Source organism: Anopheles stephensi, chromosome 3, assembly GCF_013141755.1.
Source record: "Anopheles stephensi strain Indian chromosome 3, UCI_ANSTEP_V1.0, whole genome shotgun sequence".
In the NCBI taxonomy this organism is placed as follows: Eukaryota; Metazoa; Arthropoda; class Insecta; order Diptera; family Culicidae; genus Anopheles; species Anopheles stephensi.
This window is the reverse complement of record NC_050203.1, coordinates 4,358,032-4,379,718: the sequence shown is the minus strand read 5'-3', so window position 1 is coordinate 4,379,718 and position 21,687 is coordinate 4,358,032. Positions and strand designations below refer to the sequence as shown.

The 21,687-nt window shown below is 46.5% G+C and overlaps 3 protein-coding genes across 14 annotated transcripts in view; all 3 read right to left on the bottom strand.

The window, feature by feature from the left end:
* LOC118510209 (hippocampus abundant transcript 1 protein) overlaps positions 1–17,665 on the bottom strand; it is a 29,733-nt gene extending 12,068 nt beyond the window's left edge. For 8 of the 12 annotated variants that reach the window (XR_004905981.1, XR_004905983.1, XR_004905984.1 and 5 more), the window contains exon 1: positions 7,575–8,579. Coding sequence is in view for 3 of the 12 variants with exons in the window: in XM_036051753.1 (XP_035907646.1) it covers positions 16,256–16,336 (81 nt within the window). In the remaining 9 variants the exon portion in view is untranslated. Of the gene's footprint in view, positions 1–7,574; positions 8,580–16,255 lie in introns of those variants that run through there. The other 4 variants (XR_004905985.1, XM_036051752.1, XM_036051753.1 and 1 more) reach the window with 3 other exon arrangements.
* Positions 17,666–18,060: 395 nt separating this feature from the next.
* LOC118510207 lies at positions 18,061–19,114 on the bottom strand. The gene is made up of 2 exons (XM_036051744.1): positions 18,683–19,114; positions 18,061–18,615 (listed from the first exon to the last, which is right to left on the bottom strand). The coding sequence occupies exons 1-2, from the start codon at positions 18,922–18,924 to the stop codon at positions 18,075–18,077; spliced, it is 783 nt and encodes a 260-aa protein (XP_035907637.1). The 5' UTR covers positions 18,925–19,114; the 3' UTR covers positions 18,061–18,074.
* Positions 19,115–19,215: 101 nt separating this feature from the next.
* On the bottom strand, positions 19,216–21,504 carry LOC118510199 (ribosomal L1 domain-containing protein CG13096). Its single transcript, XM_036051731.1, has 2 exons — positions 20,259–21,504; positions 19,216–20,182 (listed from the first exon to the last, which is right to left on the bottom strand). Exons 1-2 carry the CDS (start codon positions 21,407–21,409, stop codon positions 19,294–19,296), a joined length of 2,040 nt encoding a protein of 679 aa, XP_035907624.1. The 5' UTR covers positions 21,410–21,504; the 3' UTR covers positions 19,216–19,293.
* Between the last annotated feature and the right edge of the window lie 183 nt (positions 21,505–21,687).

Genomic DNA, 21,687 nt, shown 5'->3' with positions numbered 1-21,687 from the left:
TCCTTTCGGCTCGATTATTGGAAAACCAATCAAAGCCCAAAGGGACGGACTCCATGGCGAACAATACACACTCACTCACACACACAGAAACAGGTCAGCATTCGTGACTCGCAGTTTTCCCCCCAAAACGTGCTGAAGACTGAAATTGTCACGAAATGTCGCGCTACTTGGATCGATTATTTACAGCGGTGAAGTTGTGATTTATTGCCAGCAGCAACGGACAAGAGTACTGCTGCTGGTGCTGCTGCTGGTGTTAGTGGTGCTGATGCGTCACAAAGGAACTGAGGACGTGCTGCTTCAACTGTGTGAAAAGTCCTTTGGGGAAGGTATCCCTTTTGAGAACGATCCCTTTTTCCTTCGTATATATGGGCAAAGGAAGATATTCTCCCTTCTTTAAATGGACAAAAATTAGAGGAGTAAATTTATAACAATCATCTAAACCCCCGTTCGTTTGATGTCTTAAAATGGCTTCAAAGTTCAAAGTGATTAAAATCAAAGCAAAACCGGAGCAATCCCATTCCGGATTATGTTTATCTCTCGGCGAAATCACAAAATAATCTGAAGGCCACCACCACCACCTGAAGGGAGTCTGGTCTTCTACTGCTCTCGAATGACCAAACCATTTTCACGCGTAAACAACATCCTCCAGCACGCAAGCATACCATCCTCTTTGGAGCAGATTTTTAACACCAAACAAACAGTCGCTGCTATGCCAATAACAAAAATGGCACACCAAAAACATCGGAACACAGTTTCGCCCCGAGGACAAGTGTATCGATGCGAAAAGCGAGCAATCGAGCTGGAAGTGTAATTGAAGCCGAAAATACGTCTGGGTCAGGTTCGGAAGGCGTCTCCGCCATTTATTTATTTCACCACCGCACGGGCGCAACAAAACACCGGGCGCGAGTCCACTCGAGATGCGAGAGAACAGATCAAATTTCATCCTCGCCAGTAAATTTTCCCATCATCCTTGACCTAAAAAAGGCTCCCAAAGCCGGCCGACCGACCGACCGACCGTCCGTCCGTCCGCGAGGGCAGCTGCGATAAACGATTTATGATACATTACGGAATTATGTTTTATGACGCTCCTGGGGGCACTAGCTCCCGTGCAGAAGCCGACCAGCACAAAAACACCTTAATCTGACCAAGAGTCACTGGAGAGACGACACGAGCGTGCTACGTAGCGCGAAAACGAATACTAAATTGGGGCATGTTACAGTTTAGGTCGTTAAACGTTCCTGAGATGCCTAAATACGCATTCAATGATAAGAGAATCGCATGGAAGGACACACCCGTGTTTCTGTCAGAAACAAACACCTACACACTCATTAGAAACAATTTACATAAATTAGAATGTTGGTCAGGTCCATATTTGAGGGTAGTTTCAGATGATTTCGCAAGGATGCCCAATTGTTTGGCAACGGTAGTACATGATACAGCAATTACATTCGCAAGTTAGCATAGTCCCTATGCCTCTTTCTTGAAGCCAGTTCTCACACTGTTATTGGACATAATCAAGTTAGTCCTATGTATTGCAAGGACTTCCCCAAAACTGCTATACTGACTGTGTGCAATTATGTGTTCCGATTGTGATATCATCTGAGAACATTGCGCTTAATGTTGCTATCCTTACAAAAGTATTTGAAATACTCTAACACCTGTATAGCAAAAAAAAATTTTTTCAATAATTAATTAAAAAAATAAAAATCTTCTTAGCATCATCCTCACGTCGCAGAACATAACCCTAAATGCCTCTCGACTAATCATCATAACTCACAACTCACACTGCTTCTGATCCATGATGCAGTAATCAGTAATTAGCGTAAATCCCGCCGCTCTAACGATTATGCACCACTCGAAAGAGAACGATACGATAAGTACTTTTTCCCTGCTGAGATCATCCTGGCCACTTGGCACAAGACGCAACAATGAGAAGAAGAAAACCCCCCGTCTCAAGCGAGTGTTTTCGAGCAATCAGACTAATTGTTACTGCAGCAAGGAACTAAGCTACCCTTTAGCTGCTTCAGATACAAAACTTTCCTTTAATAAATTTATTATAAGCGTCTCTATAAAATGGTCTCCGGACAGATTCGATTCCAATCCACCCAATCCATCCGCCCGGAAGTGGCGATCTCGGCTTGATGGTGTTCATCTGTAAAGTGGGAGGAAATAGGCATGCTGTTTTCGTAAATGAAATCAACAAGGAACCGACAGACAACAGTCCAGTTGGTCGCCTCGCTTCCAGCACAAGAAACACACCATGGAAAGCAATCGTGGTATGGTTTTTCTCAACGACACTGGCAAGTTCATCCATCCATCGTTTGCTCCACCACTCCCGCAAGAACCGACCCGCGCAAGGAGGAATCGCTAATGCGCATGTCCCAAAGGAAAATGTTGCCTCACAACATTCCGACGGTTAGCGCTGCTGCTTCTGCTGGAACATTCCCTTTCCCTTTCGTATGGTCCCATTCGCGGGAAGCAGCATAGGGAAATATGTGTACAGCTCGCTGTAATATGGCCCACTCGCTTTTACTCCCATCACGGTGGCACGGCGGCGATGGTGGAGCGAAAGGACAAGATGGATCCGGTTGTGCTAGACCGACCGACCAATAGCAATAATAAGGGCCCTCTCTCTCTCACGATAAACGATGCCGACTGTTCGGTTCCTGTATGAGTGTGTCTGTGGTTGCGTTTTCCGAAGCACTTACCGTCCGTACGGGCCGCACGGACGCCATCACACAGAGAGTGAGGCAGTAATTTACAACAGCTGTCGATAGCGATTTTCTCAAGGTCTGTGCGCCTGAACCGGGTGCACGTGAACCCACAGAGACACGCATAGGTGGTCTCCCCACGATCTTTTTTCCCCCTTTTCAATGATGACGCCATCGTAAAATGCCGAAGGAAATCGAAACCACCATCAAAACAGGCACATCAATGTATGGTGAGCGGTGTGGAATAAGAGGAAAACAATGCAAAACATAGCCATTTTTTGGTTTGGGAATAAAGCAATAATAAAGCAGTATTATGAATTTGCCATTAAATGTCGCTTCTTTTATTGTGATTTCCTCCCCGCAAAACGCAGCCGCATACGTGAACACACTCCCAACATGCCAACACTGATGTACGACTCCTGCCGTCCCCAAGCAAAAACTTCTCGACGACCGATATAAAGACAACATTCCTCAACGCAGTTTGGTGCGCCATCAATGAAAAAGACCGACGACGACGATGAAATCGCATTCCAATAAAGAAAATTCTAACGACACATGTCCTCGACCCACGGTACAACGAACTCGCCACGCAGCGACACCGGAGTCTCGTGCCCACTAATGCTCACAATTTCTGTGGATACGCCATTCCAAGAGCAACACACACACACACAGGGATACAGATAACGCACATTGAAGCGTTTATCGACCGATCGACCAACCACTAATATCCGTTTCCATCAGTGCCCGGTGTGGAAAACCTCCGACCTGACAGGGCAAAGTTGCTATTGCTCAGCAGTTGTTGGTTTGTCCTTCCTCCTTCTTGTTGCCGGTCCTTCTTGCTGCCGATTTACTTCGGCGGAATATTGCAATAAAAATAATAATAATACTGTAGGTAATGCACAGCACAAAACATACCTCTCATCGTTTTTTTTTTTCTTGCACACACATTTTCATCCACCATTCAAAGTACCCGAAAAATCTTTCTCGGAAAAACGATGTAAAATAAACTTTGCTCTACTTCGTTTTTCTTTTTGCTTCTCTTTGCCAAAATCACAAACCCAACTCATATTGATGTGCTTCGAGACATTCCATACGGTCGTGCTTACGACGAACTTTTTCCCGTTCAAGAGAGAAAAAAACACACTGGCAACCTAAGGGATGGGATGTAAAAATAAACACACAGCAAGAGAGGCAGCAAAAAAAGCAGGACTACAACATCAGCCAAGATGTAGATTAGTTGATTAATGGGTTGGGCGTGACTTTTACTCCGAATCGCATACGGGACAGCAAACCGGTAAAAACCTACACAATGGTGCATTAGAAGACAATATACACCGCAAGTGTGTCATCCGGTGTGTAAGGAAACCCCTGAACTTCATTCATTCTAAACAGCACCAGGCGCCTCCATCGAAAGCTCTTAAGGCGATTAAGTAAAAACGCTTCATAAAATCCTGCGTAGCAGTTTGCTAATATTGTTTCTTCCGAACTAAACGTTACCTAACCCCTTTCTGTCTAGTCACACAGTACTTGAGTTTTGTTAATGAAAACCCCAAGACAAGCCAGTAAACCATGCCGGTCCAGACACAGAACAAACTCCATTACAAAGTTCGATCGGTGTTTGCCGCCGGTTTTAAATTTCATGCACATTTGCAACGCTCACCGAGGCAAGAAGGTGCTAATTTAGCACTTTCCTTTGAATGACTGATCAAACACAATCATCTGCCATCAGTCCCCCGACCCCCCTCCTTCTTCGCACCTTCTTTCTTTATTGACCTCACCCGTTCAGAGCACTCACAGGCAGCCACAGGCAGGAAGTAGAGCAATACTTTTAGCCTGTATTCTCTCTTCCGCCCCAGTCAAACACCCCTGTCGCCAAGATAGTGGAGTGCTAAGAGTTTTGTCAATATTGACCGGAACGTCATCCACTCAAGCTTGCCGGACCGGCGCGAACGTTGGATATCCATCGCGAAAACACGTTCCACCAACAGACGTACAGTAACTACAATCAAATGGATTGGAATACACACACACACACAATGGCCGTCCGTGGTTACCGCAACATGACAAAGGTAAATTTGGCATACAATTGCGCACCCATTTGCTCGGTGCCCACCGGTGCCCAATGGTAGCAAACAAACCCGCTGCGGGGATACACAAATGACCAGATTATCGGTCACGGAAGCAAAAACTAACCATCGCCACCACCACGAGGACAAGCTTTATGGAAAAGGTCAGAAAGGACTTTCCAAACCCCTTGGACCGCATTATGAACAAAATAATTAAACAAAGGTGCTCATGTTTTTTGGGAAATCTCATGAAATATGCAACAAATCTGAAGGTTTACTGTTGGGTGAAGCATTGGATTAGGAAGGAAATAATTTCTACCGGACCGATCATCGTCCACTGGAATGCTCTGCTAGCAACAACAACAACAAGTCAATGGATCGGACCATACCGGGGACCCGCCACCAACAATCATTGTCGCTCATTAGCACATCGATTGCGCCTTGCCGAGCGACACACGCGGAGGGAGTTAGCTTTCGTATCACATGCAGCTAATCTTATTAGCATTCGCAATAATGCAGGTGTTCCCTCGAGCCAATTGTAGAATAAATATACGCCACATTAATCCTTTTTATGTTACCGAGTTCACCTGCTAAGCGAAGTTTGTCACCAAATGTTAGGCTCTAGCTGGATACTCTATATAAAAAAGGGCTACGATCGATAGGGCAGCATTTCAACAATTGCGAATTCCAATATGCGAAGCATATTGCTGTGATCGAACAAGATATATGGTATATTGCTAGCGGTTTCGATCTTCGCAAATGAGGGCCTGCAATCAAATCCCACCCTGAAATTCTCTAATCCGAAAGGTAAAAAAAGTTAAGAGCTGCCAGAAACGAGGGTAGACCAAGACTTCTTGAGGATGTAATGTGCCAACAAAAAATGAAGAAGAAATAATCTTCTAATGACAGCTGCTCCTCTCTACAGCAGTCCTCCTCCCATAAAGAAGAGGAGGGCCTTCTCACAAAATATTAGATATCCTCAAGACAAATCTAACCTTTTTGTCTTGCCAAAACAACTAGCGCCATGTTGTCTTCCGACGGTCTCATTTTCCTCCGCTATTGTGAGGTTTGTATTTTTCTTGTTACCAAAGCGATAGCTAACCCGCAACCTGGCCATAGAGTAACACACTAACTGCTGCCAAAATCGATATCACAAACACCCGCTTTTCTGCACCTACAGCAGAGCAGCAGCAGCGGTAGCAGGATATTTTATCTCCACCAGAACACAAAAAAATAAAACTAGTTCCAATCACGGGGCAATGTTCCAAAGCGATTCTCGATTAGTTTCTAGCAGTTCCAGCTTTACCGCCTTGCATAGCTTTTCCGGTGTGTCCTTGTCCATGGTCAACGTACAGCAACGAACCGGAACCCGGCTTTCGGCCGAAAAGCACTGATGTCCTCCTCCTCATCAGTGGGACGAGGGCGTGACTGGCCACCACACACACACACTGATCGTGCCAATAGCAAAGCGGTTGACCTAGACCTTAAAGACGGGTATGTGGAAACTTCTCGCCGCTCCTAGCAACGTCGACCGTTCCATCACTTATCATCCATTCTAGGCAGTACATATAGCGAGATGGCTGCAGGCGAAAACCACGTCAGACGATTCGTCTCGCGACTGAGTCGAACGATTGCAACGCACCAACCGACGTGGTGCAACAAATCATCGCGCTCGTGCGATGTGATGACAACATCCCTCAACTACCTTCGCCGGACGGTTCGCATGTGAGATCATAGGTTCATCGTTTTTAGGCCCACGAAGCACAAACACAGCGCGTCGTATACAAACATTACGTAACGGAGCTTCTACTGCTAAGAGCAGGCGGACAGACTCATCCACATCATGCCCGTGTAAGCGAGCAAATCAATCGATAATGGAAGAAAATAAACCATTCTTTCGAAACTGCCACCTTCCGGCTAAGGACAACCGTCCGGAAGAGGACGATATGCTTTACTGCTCTCTTGCCACACACGCGTCGTCACCCAATCGCGGCGTTACATAATTGATTCGCAAAGGAAGAAGGCCACCGCCGAAACGAAAGGGCGGATATCTTTAACTAATTTTTCGTCATTTGCCAGCTCCCGAACTCATTCCCGAACCGACGACAACCAAGCATTCTCCTGCACGCAAACCTCTATCCTGAGTCGCTTTAGATAGTACGATAAGCACCAACGAATCGTCCGGTCGGGGTAAAAAAGCAGGCAAAAGAAAGCAGCACCACAACGTTATCGGGAACCTTGAAAAGAACGACCGGACTTTGTCGTCCTGGTGCTTGGGTGAAGCAAGAACGAAGCTCCGTAAGCTGTCAACTGTCTCTATCGAGGATGGAGGATTCAAGGATGAAAGAAGGATCTCTCTTTTCTGCGTTCTCTTGTGTGGCACTTGATGGTGAAAGGGAGGCCTTTCGCGGACAGGAGGTTCTTGAAGGGCTCGTGTTCCTTTTGTACGGTCGCTCCTTTAGTGTGCTCTAGCGTTAAGTTCAAAACACTATCGGAGGCAACTGCTCGTCAGTTGCATTCCGTGTCGTGTTTTGGGTCCTCTTTTGACGTCCCGTCGTACGCTCTCTCTCTCTCTCTCTCTTTCCCTGTACTTGGTGAACATCCTTGATGAATACTAGTACTACATCACCCGTACTAGCCCATATGCTGCATAACTACATAAACAGTGAATTTAATGATACGAAGGATTAAATGCCTCAACAAAGATACCGTCGCTTTTCCCAACCCTGCTCTTCTTCCACTACCACATCCACAACGCACACTAATATCTCCTTACAACGTGGGCTCATGTACGTACTCTGGAAGGTTGCTGTTTGCCTTGCGGGCAGGGTTGCTGTTGCCGTGCTGGCGGTTGCTGTTGTGCCGTCGTGCCTTGCATTCCGTGTATTGTTGTCCGAATCGTGCCAAATATGTCCGTCTATTGGACAGGGGTTGTGTGATGATGCAGCAGCAGCAACGTAGTTCGTGTCACTGCCACAACCGAGAGATGCCTTTTTTCACGCTTCTTTCTAGCTTCGATTGAGGTTTTTGTTACGTTTGCTTCTACCGGAGCTGTCAACCGAAACACACCGTAGGGAATTATTGCTTTAGTATTCCTTTCCAAAAAAACTGCACTCACTCACTCGCTCTCCCTCTCTCTCCCTCTCTCTCTCACTTGCACTAAAGCTCAAGATATGGCACACGATTGCTTTTCCGATTGCAAAAAAAAGGAAGCAAATTATACAGCAAAACGTTGATGGTATCGGATTACGCACACGACCACGAAGCACGGCCACCACCAACCAACGGAGATTTCCTTTTATTATTGTCGCACCAGGGGTAAAAATGATGCACCGTGAAATGCAATTTTTGTCTCGCACGGGGTTATTCTTTCGGTTTTCCCTTTCGCTTACGCCACCACCGATTCGAAGGAAAATTCTTTTACACCACAACAGAACCTTCTTCAAGCGCTCCCAAACCAACCACCAGCGAACACCAAATTGACACCAACTGTGAATGGATGGATTTTTTTGCTCTGTTCCACTGCTGCTTCTTCACCAAGCACTCTCCGGCTGCTAGATGAAATTTATCTTTCTGCACAGGACCAAATTGCTGACGTTCTCTGTTTCGTCGATTGTCGTTTTCCACTGGTCGGCTGGGTGCGAAGTGTGCGCGCTTGGCAGACAAGCAATCACCGTTACTGTAACGATCCGAACGCAACGCCACAAGACTCCACCATTTTTGTTCACCGAAAAAATAAGAAACCAAAAACGACGAACGGCTTCATGCGCGTTCGATGGTAAACCACGAACTGACGCCACGGTGCACGAATTCCACGCGTCGGAAGCTGACCACCGAGAGCGGACCCGTTTCCGAGAAGAGAAGAGCTGGTCTCGGAGCGCGCGAGCACGACAGGCAGCTCTCGACACGAGGCACAATAGTTCTCATCCCCAATAGAAGAACCCTTGGTGTCGAGAGGGCACAAAACAACCAACCGGGTGGTGGGGTGGTGTATGTTTACGTTCCTGAAGGGGGGGGTGCGATTCGCTGAGGTGGCCCACCTCGCTCGTGGCAGAGGTATCCACAGCAAAAGAGAATCTCATTTATTGCTCAGAGCTTCGTGCACTTGGAGTGCAGGTGGTAAAGCATTCACCCCGACCGAGTGCAACGCTACGTTCTTCATTCTCTGCAACCGATTGGGAGAGCAAGAGCGAACATTGTTATTTAAAGTGGGCACAGAAACAGGCGTTATGCTCTGGGAGCTATGCTCTGGCTCTCCGTGTCAGCTGCCTAGAACTGACAGGTCGAATCCAACTTATCGTTTCGTACGCCACACGCGCTGCTCCAAACGATAAGTGCAATGGAACAGTTGCAAACAGCATTTATGCTGTAGGTTAAAATTACGTTTCATATCCGTTGCGAAACGGATCTTCTCTAGAGGCATGTCTTCGGACGCCATTCACACAAAGTGTCCGAAATGTCTACTTCATGCGTAACGTATTTTTGGCATCACGAATCTTGTACGTCAGACCATACATTAGTAGTTATTGACACGTTGTTAATTTCAAAATCAAACAGCAGAAGCGGAGATCAGCTCCAAACGAGTTTTCCCAATGAAATCGAAAGCACCCGATGGGGAGCTCGTTGAAGAAGAGGAGAAACTTTCCTTATTCTTTTGATGTACGAAAAACATAATCTTCGTTCTTATCTTTCCAGGAAGTGAATAAATATATCTTACCGTTCCTTCGTCATCATCATCACCATCGGTCACTTTGCTAGAGTGTGTAGAGCATGGAAGTTGATTGACTTACCTAAAACGAAAATAAAAAACAGGGAAGTTATTAGTAATGATACGTTTACATGGAACGCGGTCAAACCACATTCCGCCACCCTTCTAAGTGTCCCCTACGAAAACTATTTGCTCAAATCAAGTTGACTTAGCAATAGCAAGCTTGCCCTGCCATAATAACCGTACCCCACGAGGAGGACTATTTTTAAAGCACACAATTTATGCAAATAAAAGATCGCCCCGCCACAAAACCCATGTACCGTGTTACGCCGCCCTTTACCACACGTCTACTATTATCATCCCAACACCCACGCGCATAATTGCCCCGTGGGTTTCGTACAAAATCTCTGCCAACTCTGGAATGATAGTGCATGATCTCATCGGGTTTAATTGCTACAAACCCCCGTACTGGAGAACTTTGGGGGGACCGAAGGCAAGATTAGTTCTACAGCTGGGCCTAAAAGATAAAGATTACAGCACGTTGTATGCGTAGCAAGAGACGTTGATTACAAGAGCCGGCTGGAATCAGGAACGGAAATGTTGATCCAACCTACGTACGATTCGCATTTTTGTGTTTTGTGTGCTCGTTCAACTGATCCAAGAGTCAACCGTTGGAAGCAGCTTGAGTCATATGTTCCGAATAGATGTCTCGTGTTCTTCGGGGAAGTCATACAGTGCACCACAGCGGAAGTAACGGAAGAAAACAATAGCAAAATAAATAATCTTCCTCCCTTCGTGTGCACTAGGGCCATCGAACGTCCTACTCGAATGCAATTTTTCCAACCAAGTTCGGACACATTTTCACCCCGAACGTGCCCCCCCGCTTTCGAACGGATCGCGTGCGTACACGATGCGGCGACGCAACAATGTGCAAAACCACGCGACCAACCAAACAGTAAAGCCCCACAATCAGCAGACCAGCAACACACTCCATCGCCGGCCACAATTGACGTCAACGGTCACGGGCGGCAGGCAGCACGAGGGTTACCACGATGGGCCCTCTCGGTCCCATCATCATCACCATCCGAGAGACGAAGCGAAGAAGGTGACAACAATAAATTAGCTGAGTTCGCCCAACACTCAACCATAACGATAACGCGGTTAGCATTGGCCGGAGAAATAAAGCGATCAACTCGAGTGTAGCGCTCCTGCGAGACACCGCCGCCATACTTCGGCCCCAGACTCGCTTCTTCACAAGCGACGGATGCAAAATTGTGATTCTTCGATTTTGCTAGCTGCGCGTCGTTGTATCTTTCCCGAGCATCAGCTTAGTGGCTTGGTGGTTTGTACGGGACTCGCGTCAGCATCCTATCACAGCATCTGGGTGGGCGAAGAAGCATGAAATTAATCAAAATAAGTCCTTCCCCCCCGCAAACTTTTCCATCTCCCTCATCGCTCCTCTTTCTTCAGCTTGGATCTGGAGCATCTTTAAATTCAACTGAATTAGTGCCGATAAGTTGAAGCACAAAATGGTCTGTTAATTGGGGGAAATTACTTAGCCGTAGCTTTTTTAATTAAGCTGAACTACATACACATAAAAGTGTAATCACATAAGATCACGTTTTACTACACATTTGCTGCTGCATATTTAAATCTAGTCAAACGCACAGTCACAGACGGTGTCGTACTGCAACCGGTGGCAGAAAATTTGCAATTGGAACTGACACGACCACCGACCGCCAAACAGAGAAACTGCACCCAGGCAAATTCAATCAATGGGCACAATTGCATTCGGTCAACGTCGCAAGCAAGTGTGGTCTTCGGCGATCGGTGGTCTTTTGCTCACGGCAGGACGGCAGGATGCGGTCCGACATGGAGGACATTGCAGTACAAGGACCGTGTGGAAAAGGGCATGGCGAACATGGTGGTGGTGATTCGACGACAGCAGCAGCAGAAGGCAAACAGTTTGATCAACTTCAATTCATTTCAATCAATATTGAGTGGAATCTTTGCTATAAATAAAGCACGAAAGACATCTCCGCCATCGGGCGGATAAACAAAATGGCGCAAGGGAAATAATAAATGTTTTCCGTTTTTCTTATACAATTGATTGATTAAGCTCTGTACAAGAATGTTACTTTTAGCGTCTAATAGTACTTACGACACACTTTCAGTGCTAATTTTTACACTTTTCAATGGCCCACAAATTTTCCCACAACCGTACTCAATCATTTAACACCATGAACTGGTGGTAAATGGCGCAAAATGCGATTGCGATTATGAAAAAAGTGCAAAAATTAGCAACTTTTAGATTAGTTTTGCACTTTACAGAGGACACATCTGGCACTTAAGCCTCTTTTATGTAGATGAAACGAAATGGATCCACTATCGTTTACGTTAAACACATTCAACCAATCCAGCTCAAACGATTTTAAATAAAATTATTCTAACTTATGTGTTGATACGACTCACTTTTCTGTCCTTTTCTACCCTTTACTTGATACTCTAAAAATAAATTAACAAAACTCTCGAAACAATCCTCCTCCTTTCAAGCGAGCAGTCTCGAAGATGCCAATTTGGCTGGTCGTCGTTAAGCATCTGCCTTCTCGAAATTTGCCCCCCCAGTAAACTCAGTAACGCTGAATGAACTCAATTAATTAGTGCCATTTACTTTGAACTCGAAACGGATCACCCACTCACGAATACCTCCGGCCGAAACTTTAATGTGATTTACATGCGAAAAGTGAATTAAAACACAAATTCAACCCACCGGATCCATCTGTCAACGGCCATACACACAAATCGTTTGATAAAAGCAGATTAATTAAAGGTGGTTCAAAGAAATCAATAATTGGTCAATTTTGTGTAACAGCGATACACGGGAACACAAAAACATGACTAATCGGGAAAAAAAGGCCGACCGACAGTTCAATCAACCATCGCGAGGCACAAAGCGATTTTCGCCGATAGTACAACAACACCCAACCAAAAAGGTAGAAAACAAACGAGATAAGTTCAACAATTTACCAGTTATCGCACCAGAACCTGTTGGTCAGTGTAGCAACGAAGCATTATTGCATTGAGTAATACAACCCATATCCAATCCGATCGTCCCATCGTGACAGGGCACCTGCACAAGATGTACTACGAGCGCCATCCGACGGGCGCCCCCATCTGCTTTGCTCGATTCGGTTTTGCTATCGTACCACTACAGCTGATAACGATATCGAAGTTGATAATTGAAATTGCAAGCGAAAGGTGAGCAAAACAAATAGCAATCCATTTCCATTTCGCAATTCCGCCGATAGGAAGCTTTGGCGCAAATCGAACCCGCGTGTTAATCAAAAGCACATGTACCTAACGGACACCGCCACCACCGTCAGCTACGGTCAGACTTTCTCAATCTCATCGGGATGCAAAGGGAAAGCAAACAACAACAAAAAACACGACATAAACCATTCCATCTCACAAATAGGTCATGCCGGGCCGGCTGGTTGCTGTTAAAAATCCATTTGCCTGCTTGTTTCCGGTTCGGCTTTGCACCGTGAGCGATTGATGTGCCAAAGATTGATGTGCGCCAATCGATTGAATGCCAGGATGGTGGCATCACTTACTGAGGAGTGGGCGGGATGCAAACGAGGGATGGGAAAGCATATTTGACCTTTTAACATTTTTTAATCTACGTGTGGGATGAGCGCTTTTTCTGTCTTCTCTTTGCGGATTTTCATTGCATCATGTGCAGATAATTACTTCGCAAATTATTTGCAGTAACGCATTTCCGAGTACCCTTCCACGGTCCAAAAAGGCCAACGCCGGATGGGATTAAATCAATTAAAAATTTAATCATAATTGGCTGTGGAATAAGTTAATAATTTCACTGTGACCAACATCCAACCACCAAACTTAATGTAACGTTCTACAATGACATCACAAAGGAGAGAATTATCCGTTTTAATCCGTTTTGTTTCTAATTGCTTTTCAACAATTTAATTTTCTTCTTGTGAATCTGGATCTGATTCTGCTCTGATAAACATTGTAAAGTTGCGGAAACAAGGAGACGTGAAGGTTCCAGTAACTAATGAGGCTGAACCGGAATCAAACCTCATCCGGATCCAGAACTATTTGTCCAACTACTAGTTAATTAACGAATATTTGAAGGCTCTGCGAAAATATTTACCTCTTCACACAGTTTAAATTACAAAAAAAGCATAAAACAAGACAACGCAACACAAGATAATGAAGCGTTACAGATTAATAACATCGCAAGTACAACGTGCGCTTCTTGTCAGTGAATTTCAAAACGTGTAAAACTTTCCATTGCAACCATGAACGATGACTCCCGGAGGGCGAAAAGAATTTCATCTCATAAGCAAAAACACAACACATTCGTGAAAAACTGCGGGTAAAAATGGGTCACATTTGGCTGTAAAACAGACAGCAGAAGAAAAAAAAGCCACCTAAAGACCAAGCCGAAGCAAATGTTCCGAACGTACCAAGTGTAGCCAGAGTACGGTTGGTGAATTTACGTAACATCCCCGTTGGCCATCTGTAAAAGCAGTGCGCCATCTTTTGTTTGTTTGTCCGTTTGATGGGTAAGCTCTGGAAGGGTCAATACAGCCCGGTGGGGGGAAGAAGAAAAGAATCTTCTCTTCCGAATGCTATTTACGGACCAAAACTCGCCCGAAGATTCCTACCCATTTGGTGACGTCTGACGGTAACGGGTGGCCGTACGATTCTTCCAGATACGAGAGTTCAGATGTTTACTTTCATAAGACGGTAACCACGGGATATGGGCAGATATTTCACAACAAGGTAACGTTTGCCCAACACAAAAAAAGCAAACACACAATTCATTGATCGCAATCTACATAACAATAATATTTACCAAAGAAAGAGAAGAATGAAAGAAATGTGAAAAATGCAATCGTCAACGGTTTTTGAGCGTATTAACAGTAACTGGAGTATACCCCCGGAGTCGGAAAGCGAATGGTGAGCACTGACCTACACGACCAAGTGTGCCGCTGATACCGTCGTCACCAGGAAACCGGATTCTCAAGATGACTCCAAAAAAGGCTTGCACATCAAACAATCTGGAAGGGGCTCTCGCCTTACTCTTAATCTGATCTTTTAATGAGTAATTAAAACGATTTTCCTACGCACTTCTCGTCTCATCTCGTGACGCGTGTTTAGTGAGCAGCAGCAACACCTTCGCTAAAGTTGCTGACATCAAACCCCGGACAGGGTCACACCCGGTGATCTGGAAGGGGAGGCGCAAGCGATAATCCACTATCATTACGAACCTCCGGCGGATTTGCCCTGAGAGTTCGAGCCCGCAGCTAAATATCACGGTCAAGTTCATGTACGCGTGTTTTCTCTGCTTCCCTCTAGTGTGGCCCCTCATGGCCTCCAGTGATCGCTGGCGGACCGTCGAATTTAACGATTCAGCTGATCAGCTGTACATACATGCAACCAGCCTCAGCGAGGGAGATACAAGTCTTGGTGGAAGGTGCCAAGTAGAAAGTAAGTGAAGTCTCAAGTTTATGAAACGTGCTTTTCTTCACGTCTGCTTCATTCTCCTTGCACTATTATCTCGGATCCGCATTGTGGAGATTTTTTGTTGGATTTTTTTGAAAGCCTTCGTCCCCCATTCGTACCGAACCACAATATGGCATCATGGATAGTCCAATGAGTGTGTTTAAAAACCGGTTCCGAAAAAAAAGCTTACCAACACCGCTTGAAATCAAGTTCGAAACGCATCGAATTGAATCGAGCCAAAGATCACCAGTGATGATCGTGGTGCATCAATTAACCCGTCGCCGGTGTTCGCTCACCAGATCACCTACACCTACTCGCTTATTAATGGTACTGATTGTACTTTAATTGCCACCGTCCGTTCGCACAGAACAGACGAATAATGACGCAAAAACAGTTTTTTGAATTCTAAAAACAAGTATGGAACATGGTGCCAGTACACGACAGAACCGGCATCAAATCTCATCCGGGCCACCTCCCAGACATACTATTAACCATCAGAGGTTTATACAATTATACAAGACTAACTTTTCAAAAATATCAAACGGCACGGCGCATTGGTCAACCGGATAGGTCCTCTGCAAAGATGCAAAGGAAAGCATATCTTTATGTATGTATATGCGGTCCGCTTCGGTGGACATTTCGCATAGCACACAAACACACTCTTCATCATTTAACAACATAAAAAAAACTTGTCCTACAACTAGCCCCGTGGACGGTGGTTTCTCTTTCTTTTCAAGGTGAACCGAACCGGCGGTGGTCTCTGTGTATTTTCTTCGCTTCGTTTGTTTGTCTTCTCCGGTTTCGCGTCATCGCAACAGATTGGTCGGTCGGTTTTCGCGTTCATGCAAATTACATTAGTACGCTTACGTTCGTACCAAGCCACCGTGCTGTCTCACGTACCTCACACCCACCAGACACTGATTATAAGCTGAAGAAACAGACCCCCTCAGTGCCACGGGTACAACTTATTAGACCACATGCTTGTTGGTTTTTCTGGCATTAATTTGATTGTTCAATTGGTATGGGGCCGGAAACGAAAAAAGATTCGCACACGCCCGCGGGGACCATAGAATGTCGTCAAGGCGCGCATATAGATCGATCTGTTGCTTGGGCAGTTCTTGAGACAAACGAGAGTTGCCGCTTGCTTCATCTTCAACCCTTAAACGGAAAAGGACAAACACCGAAGCGGACACCACACCATTAGTAGCATTGCTCAATTAGAATAATCGTCTTACCGTTATCACGCCGTCCTTGATGATGGCCGTCTTACGGCTCCGCAGCACCATGATGGGTTTCCGTAACGATTTTTTCGTCATGTTTGCTTTTCCGGCACCGTACGCTGGCCAGCTCCGCAACCGGGCTTCTTCTTCTGCTGCCGCCTCCTCCTCCTCCTCTTCCTCCTCCTCGTCCACGAGCAACCGTATCCTGTCGCGCCCAATCGTGGAAACCGAAATGTCAGGCACACGTACTCAAATTCCGATATGCTCGCGCTCGTCACGGTAGGCCTTGGAGCGGTGATATGATCGCGAAAGCAGCGCTGGCTACGATGATGGCACCTGTGTCGCGAGCACCTGTGCAATCAAACACACTCACAATCACAAACGCAAAGCGAGCTCCCGCGTTTCCTGCCGCGTGTTTCGTGTGAATTAATATCGACGCGGCGAGTTCTTCTCGCGGGCCAAACCACAACCCCACCCCCCGGGAGGATGATGAATCGCGGGACACGTTCTAGAGCAACGATCTCTTCCCAACCGTTGCTTGCAGCCGGATGCGTTCCCTGCCGGATGTCGATGCGTTACGTACGCTTTGTCTATTGACTGCGGGCACCTCGTAGCGGTTTATCGACATCACAGTTCCGCTGATCCGGAACGCAGAATGGTTCGCACAACCACACACACACACACACAGTCACTCACACTCGCCGAGCGGTTTCACTATTCATACAGCCGTGGCATTTTCACGACGTGTTTTCCGTTTTTCCGCACGGTACACGATGCTGCAGTTTTCACCACTTTAACGACCGCCGGACAATCGCACGGACATACACCCAGGCAGTAGCAAAATCCGTCATAAATCACTCATCGTCGTTGTCGTCGCCGTAGCGTTCCGAATCGAGAAATCGCGATGGTGTGGTTCGCGGCTGCACCGTGTACTTCTAGAAAATACGTCACCAACAAGGGAGAACACGCAACAGTGGCCACAATCAGCGCCTGGCTGCTACCTACAAGCTATCACTTACTGGGCCTGTTGTGCTTTTCCGTCGTTGATATGAATTTCCTCCAAATGTGTGAGGTGTTTGTGTTTGCCTGCCTGCTGATGTATTGTTTCACTCGCGGACTCACTGCTTCCTATAAACCGTGCGTGCGTACCTCGGTGCTCTCGTGCGTGTGTGTGTGGCCGAGGCCCCTGTAGGAAAAGCCCAACCACCGACACACAGCCGAATCTCGTTTACCTTCGACGCGTGCAAATACCTTCGTTTTTGTCAGCTGCACATATATTTTTCTCCCTGCTTGGCTGATATTTTATTTGCTCGTGCAGATGATGCACGTACTTCAGATGGGAGCGTTGGGTTTTTTTTCCTTGTGGTACACTTTCCGTCCCGTTCTGGCCAGCAGCGGAACGAACGCTCGAGTGCAAAGGAATTATGATTCACACCACTTGACGGATCGCTCGCACGGTGTGCGCACCAGTGGGCACGTGTGTGGCATTTTACCGAACTTATTTGATTATGAAATGCTGAATAAAACAACTTTAAATATTTATCTAGGTCATATTACGAATTCAATTAATAAAATATAGGTCGAAGAATAACGATTACGGTTAGAAAGCTAAAGATTTTCATTTGATGCCTTGCCCATTGTGTCGAAGGTCTCCCAACGTTTGACATTTGTTGTCGGAAGACGGTTGAAACTTTTCACGCATATATTTTAAATTTTACATGTTTCAATAATATTCCACTGTTTATCTTCATTACGAGCCAAATATCTACACAAATACTAGCTAAATCTACTTATTCCATTAAACATTAACCACAAAACTAATTAAAAAGGCGCATCACCAACGTTTATTTCGCTTGAGCAACAGTTTCAGCGCCGTTTTGATCTCCTCCTCGGTCATATGCTCAAAATCTTCCGCCCGGAAGGGAAAGAACCGATTATCGTGGTTGTGCAACCCTCCACCAGCTCCACCATCGATTGTCCCGGGTGCTCCAACCCCCGACGACTGCTGCTGCTGATCGCCTCCACCATCATCATCATCATCATCATCGTCCTCATCGTCCCGTACCCGGCGTCGATTGAGATACTTCCACAGGAACGTCCCGAGCACGAGCGTGTTCGCTACGGCAACCGATTTTAATCCCATTAGAATTTTTAACGGTATGATGAAGGCTTGCAGCAATAGCACGGGAAGCGTCAATACGGCTAGCCCGGCGATCAGATACTTGAGCAGGTGAATGATCGACGAACCGATGCCCGTCCAGCTGTGATCGGAAATGCTGATCGACTGCACCGCGGAGGATGGTTCGGGTTTGCACTGCTTTTGCACCGGTCCTGATTGTGGTGGATGGACAATTTCACCATAACCGGGAAATAAACTGCGGGTAATGGGGTACACATGTTAGCTAGAACACCTGAAAAGACCTGCGCCAATTGCATACGTACTCATCATTTTGTGGATCGTCGTAAGTGTAGTATCGCACGTTTCGTTTATTACGCGAATCTTCCCCGATGGTGGCCACGCTGGTCGAAGGATCGATGCTATTTCCTTTGATGGCATCGTACACGGACGATAGCACTACACGCTTGTCTATCACCACCGGAGGAGAGTGCGCTAGAACACACTTCAGGCAAACGAAAGCAACTACGGTTCGGAAATTCACTCGTGCCATGGCCATACGAACCATACTGCACTAACCGGAACAAGATCTCAATCAAGAATAAACCCCGGTGAAGTGCGTCGACTGACTTTATATAACTTTTCATCTTCTAGCCGCAAAGCTCCGACCGGAACTAACTGGAAAACTCAGCTTCATTCTAAGAGGATTAACGATTACCGTGGGAAACGGGAGGGAAGAAGCAAACAAGATCGAAACGAAACTGACTCTCTCATAATTTCTCTTTCAACAGCTTGTCGTCATCGGTTAAAGAGTTAGTTTGGAGCTTACTTCTAGATTTAAATGCGTACAACGTGCAGGTAAGATATCCCAATACCACTTGGGATGGTATTATTTGATGTGTACCGTTTATTGAATATTGAATGTAAATAAACCATCTTACTTTACCCTCATCTTCGGACCCTTCTGGCGCTTACCACCACCACCACCGGTGCGTCGACGCCTCGGTACGTCATCATCGTACGGCACCCAGTTATCGTCCTGTTCCGGTTCCAAATCTTCCACCTCGACATCCGACTCTTCCGCATCGTCCGGTTGTCCGTCCAGGTTCAGCTTGCGCTTCTTCCGCACAACACCCTCCTTCGTCACCTCGTACTCACCGCCGGTCTTCTTCTCGATCAGGGCTTGCTGCTTCTTCACAAACTTTTCTCGCGGTCCAACCACCGTCGGAATCGGTACCAGATTGGGATCGATCGTGCTGACGTAGATCGGGAACGAGCTTGTCTTTTCCGTGGCCGTCGTTACGTTGATCGCCTGAATGTTCAACCAGCCGCCCGGGTAGACGGTTTTCAGCTTCTCCAGCAGCTCCATTCCATTCTCGACCGCATGCTCCACCGGCATCCAGTGAGCGGCAAACTTGATTTCCGTCGACAACCCAGTATTGCCCTGCCGGTAGGTCTGCAAGCGCAGTGCCTGCCCGATCGCTTCCTTGATCTTGGACTCGTTTTCCAAATTCACCGGTGCGGGATTCTTGCAGCGCTTAGCAAATTGAGACCCCAGGAAAGCGAACACATGACCAACGATGCGCGCATCAACCAAGAACCGTTCATAGCGTTGGGCAAGCTTGCGCTTCATCTCGAACGAACTGTAATCTCGCTTCAGCTGCTGAAATGGGATGATTTGCAGCTTGTAGCCGAAGTCCTGTCCGCTCAACTTGTCCTCCCAGTGGTGCAAGCTAGGCGTAAAGTCGACATCACGACCCCGCACCAAGTCCTTCACAATCAGACATACTTCATCCTCCGCCCGAAGCAGTGGGTGGGACAGCGACCTACAACGAAGACAAAGACGAAACGTAAATAAATGTTTTCATCAATCGAACATTTCAGGGCAAGCCCGTTACTTACAGACGACTGTTCCGTACCGGACAGCGCGGCACTTTAACGCTGACGATCTGCAGACTGTACTTCAAATCATCTCCGAACAGTTTCTTTCCCTTATCGTCCACCTTGTTGCGGATAATTTCAAACACCTTCTGGAAGCTTTCCTTCGAAATCAACTGCTGCGGCACGAGTGCCAACGTTGCTTCGTCCGCTTTTTCGGGTGCTCCAGTCTCAACCTTTCGTTCCGCCCGTTTCAAAGCTTTCATCTGCACTGTCAGAAGTTTTTTAGATTTCTTTCCCTCGGGTTCATCCGATTCCGGCCTTTTGTTATCACCCTTTTCCGCTTTCGACTGCGCTACTGGTGCTGCTCTCTTGACCGGGCCGGATCCATTCGTCTGTTTTGCTGCCGGCACATTTTTTGCGTTCTTTTGCTTGCTCGCAGCTGCAGGTCCGGTTCCATTCGCCTGTTTTGCTACCGGTTTGTTTTTAGCGTTCTTTTGCTTGCTCGCAGCTGCAGGTCCGGTTCCATTTGCCTGTTTTGCTGCCGGGCCGTTTTTAGCGTTCTTTTGCTTGCTCGCAGCAGGAGCAGGTCCAGTTCCATTTGCCTGTTTCGCTGCAGTCACAGCTTTAGCGTTCTTTTGCTTACTCGCCGCAGGAGCAGGTCCAGTTCCATTCGCCTGTTTCGCTGCCGTCTCGGCTTTAGCGTTCTTTTGCTTACTCGCAGCAGGAGCAGGTTGGGTTCGAATCGCCTGTTTCGCTGCCGGCTCAGCTTTAGCGTTCTTTTGCTTACTCGCAGCAGGAACAGGTCCAGTTCCATTCGCCTGTTTCACTGCCGGTTCAGCTTTAGCTTTCTTCTGCTTACTCGCAGCGTCAGCAGGTCCGGTTCCATTCGCCTGCTTTACCAGTGGAGGTGAATTCTCTTGCTCAGCTTTCTTCACCGCGGCGGATTTCTTTTGCGCTTGTTTTTTCGGTTTTACCAACATAGAAAATGCTGTCTTTACGGGTAGTTCCTCGGCAGTGGCCACCTTAGCAGCTTTGGCAACCGCTACCTTCGCTACGGCTGGCTTCAGCGCTGCTTTGGGGGTTTTCGCCTTCTGTATGCCTGATTTTGATTTCTTTAGAAGCTTCTGACTCTTCTCGACGGGCTTTAACGTTTTTGGTACTTTTACCTTCATTTTTGTGTGTAATTATTAACTTTTCGTTAGTTTAGATAGACGCACGTGTTGTGCGAACCGTACGGTGCGCGTGTTGTTTGGTGTTTGACGTTTCGTTTTGACAGCTCTATCTCTCTCCCACGAGGCGTTTGACATTACCCAAATAGCAAAATTGCTTAAATTTTTTTTGATAGAAAAATGGTGTTCAATTTGTGAAAAGTTTACCGAAATGTCATTTTAACTTTAAATAATGGATGTTATAGCGATTGAAAATATTTTAAAACTTAGATCAACTTCTC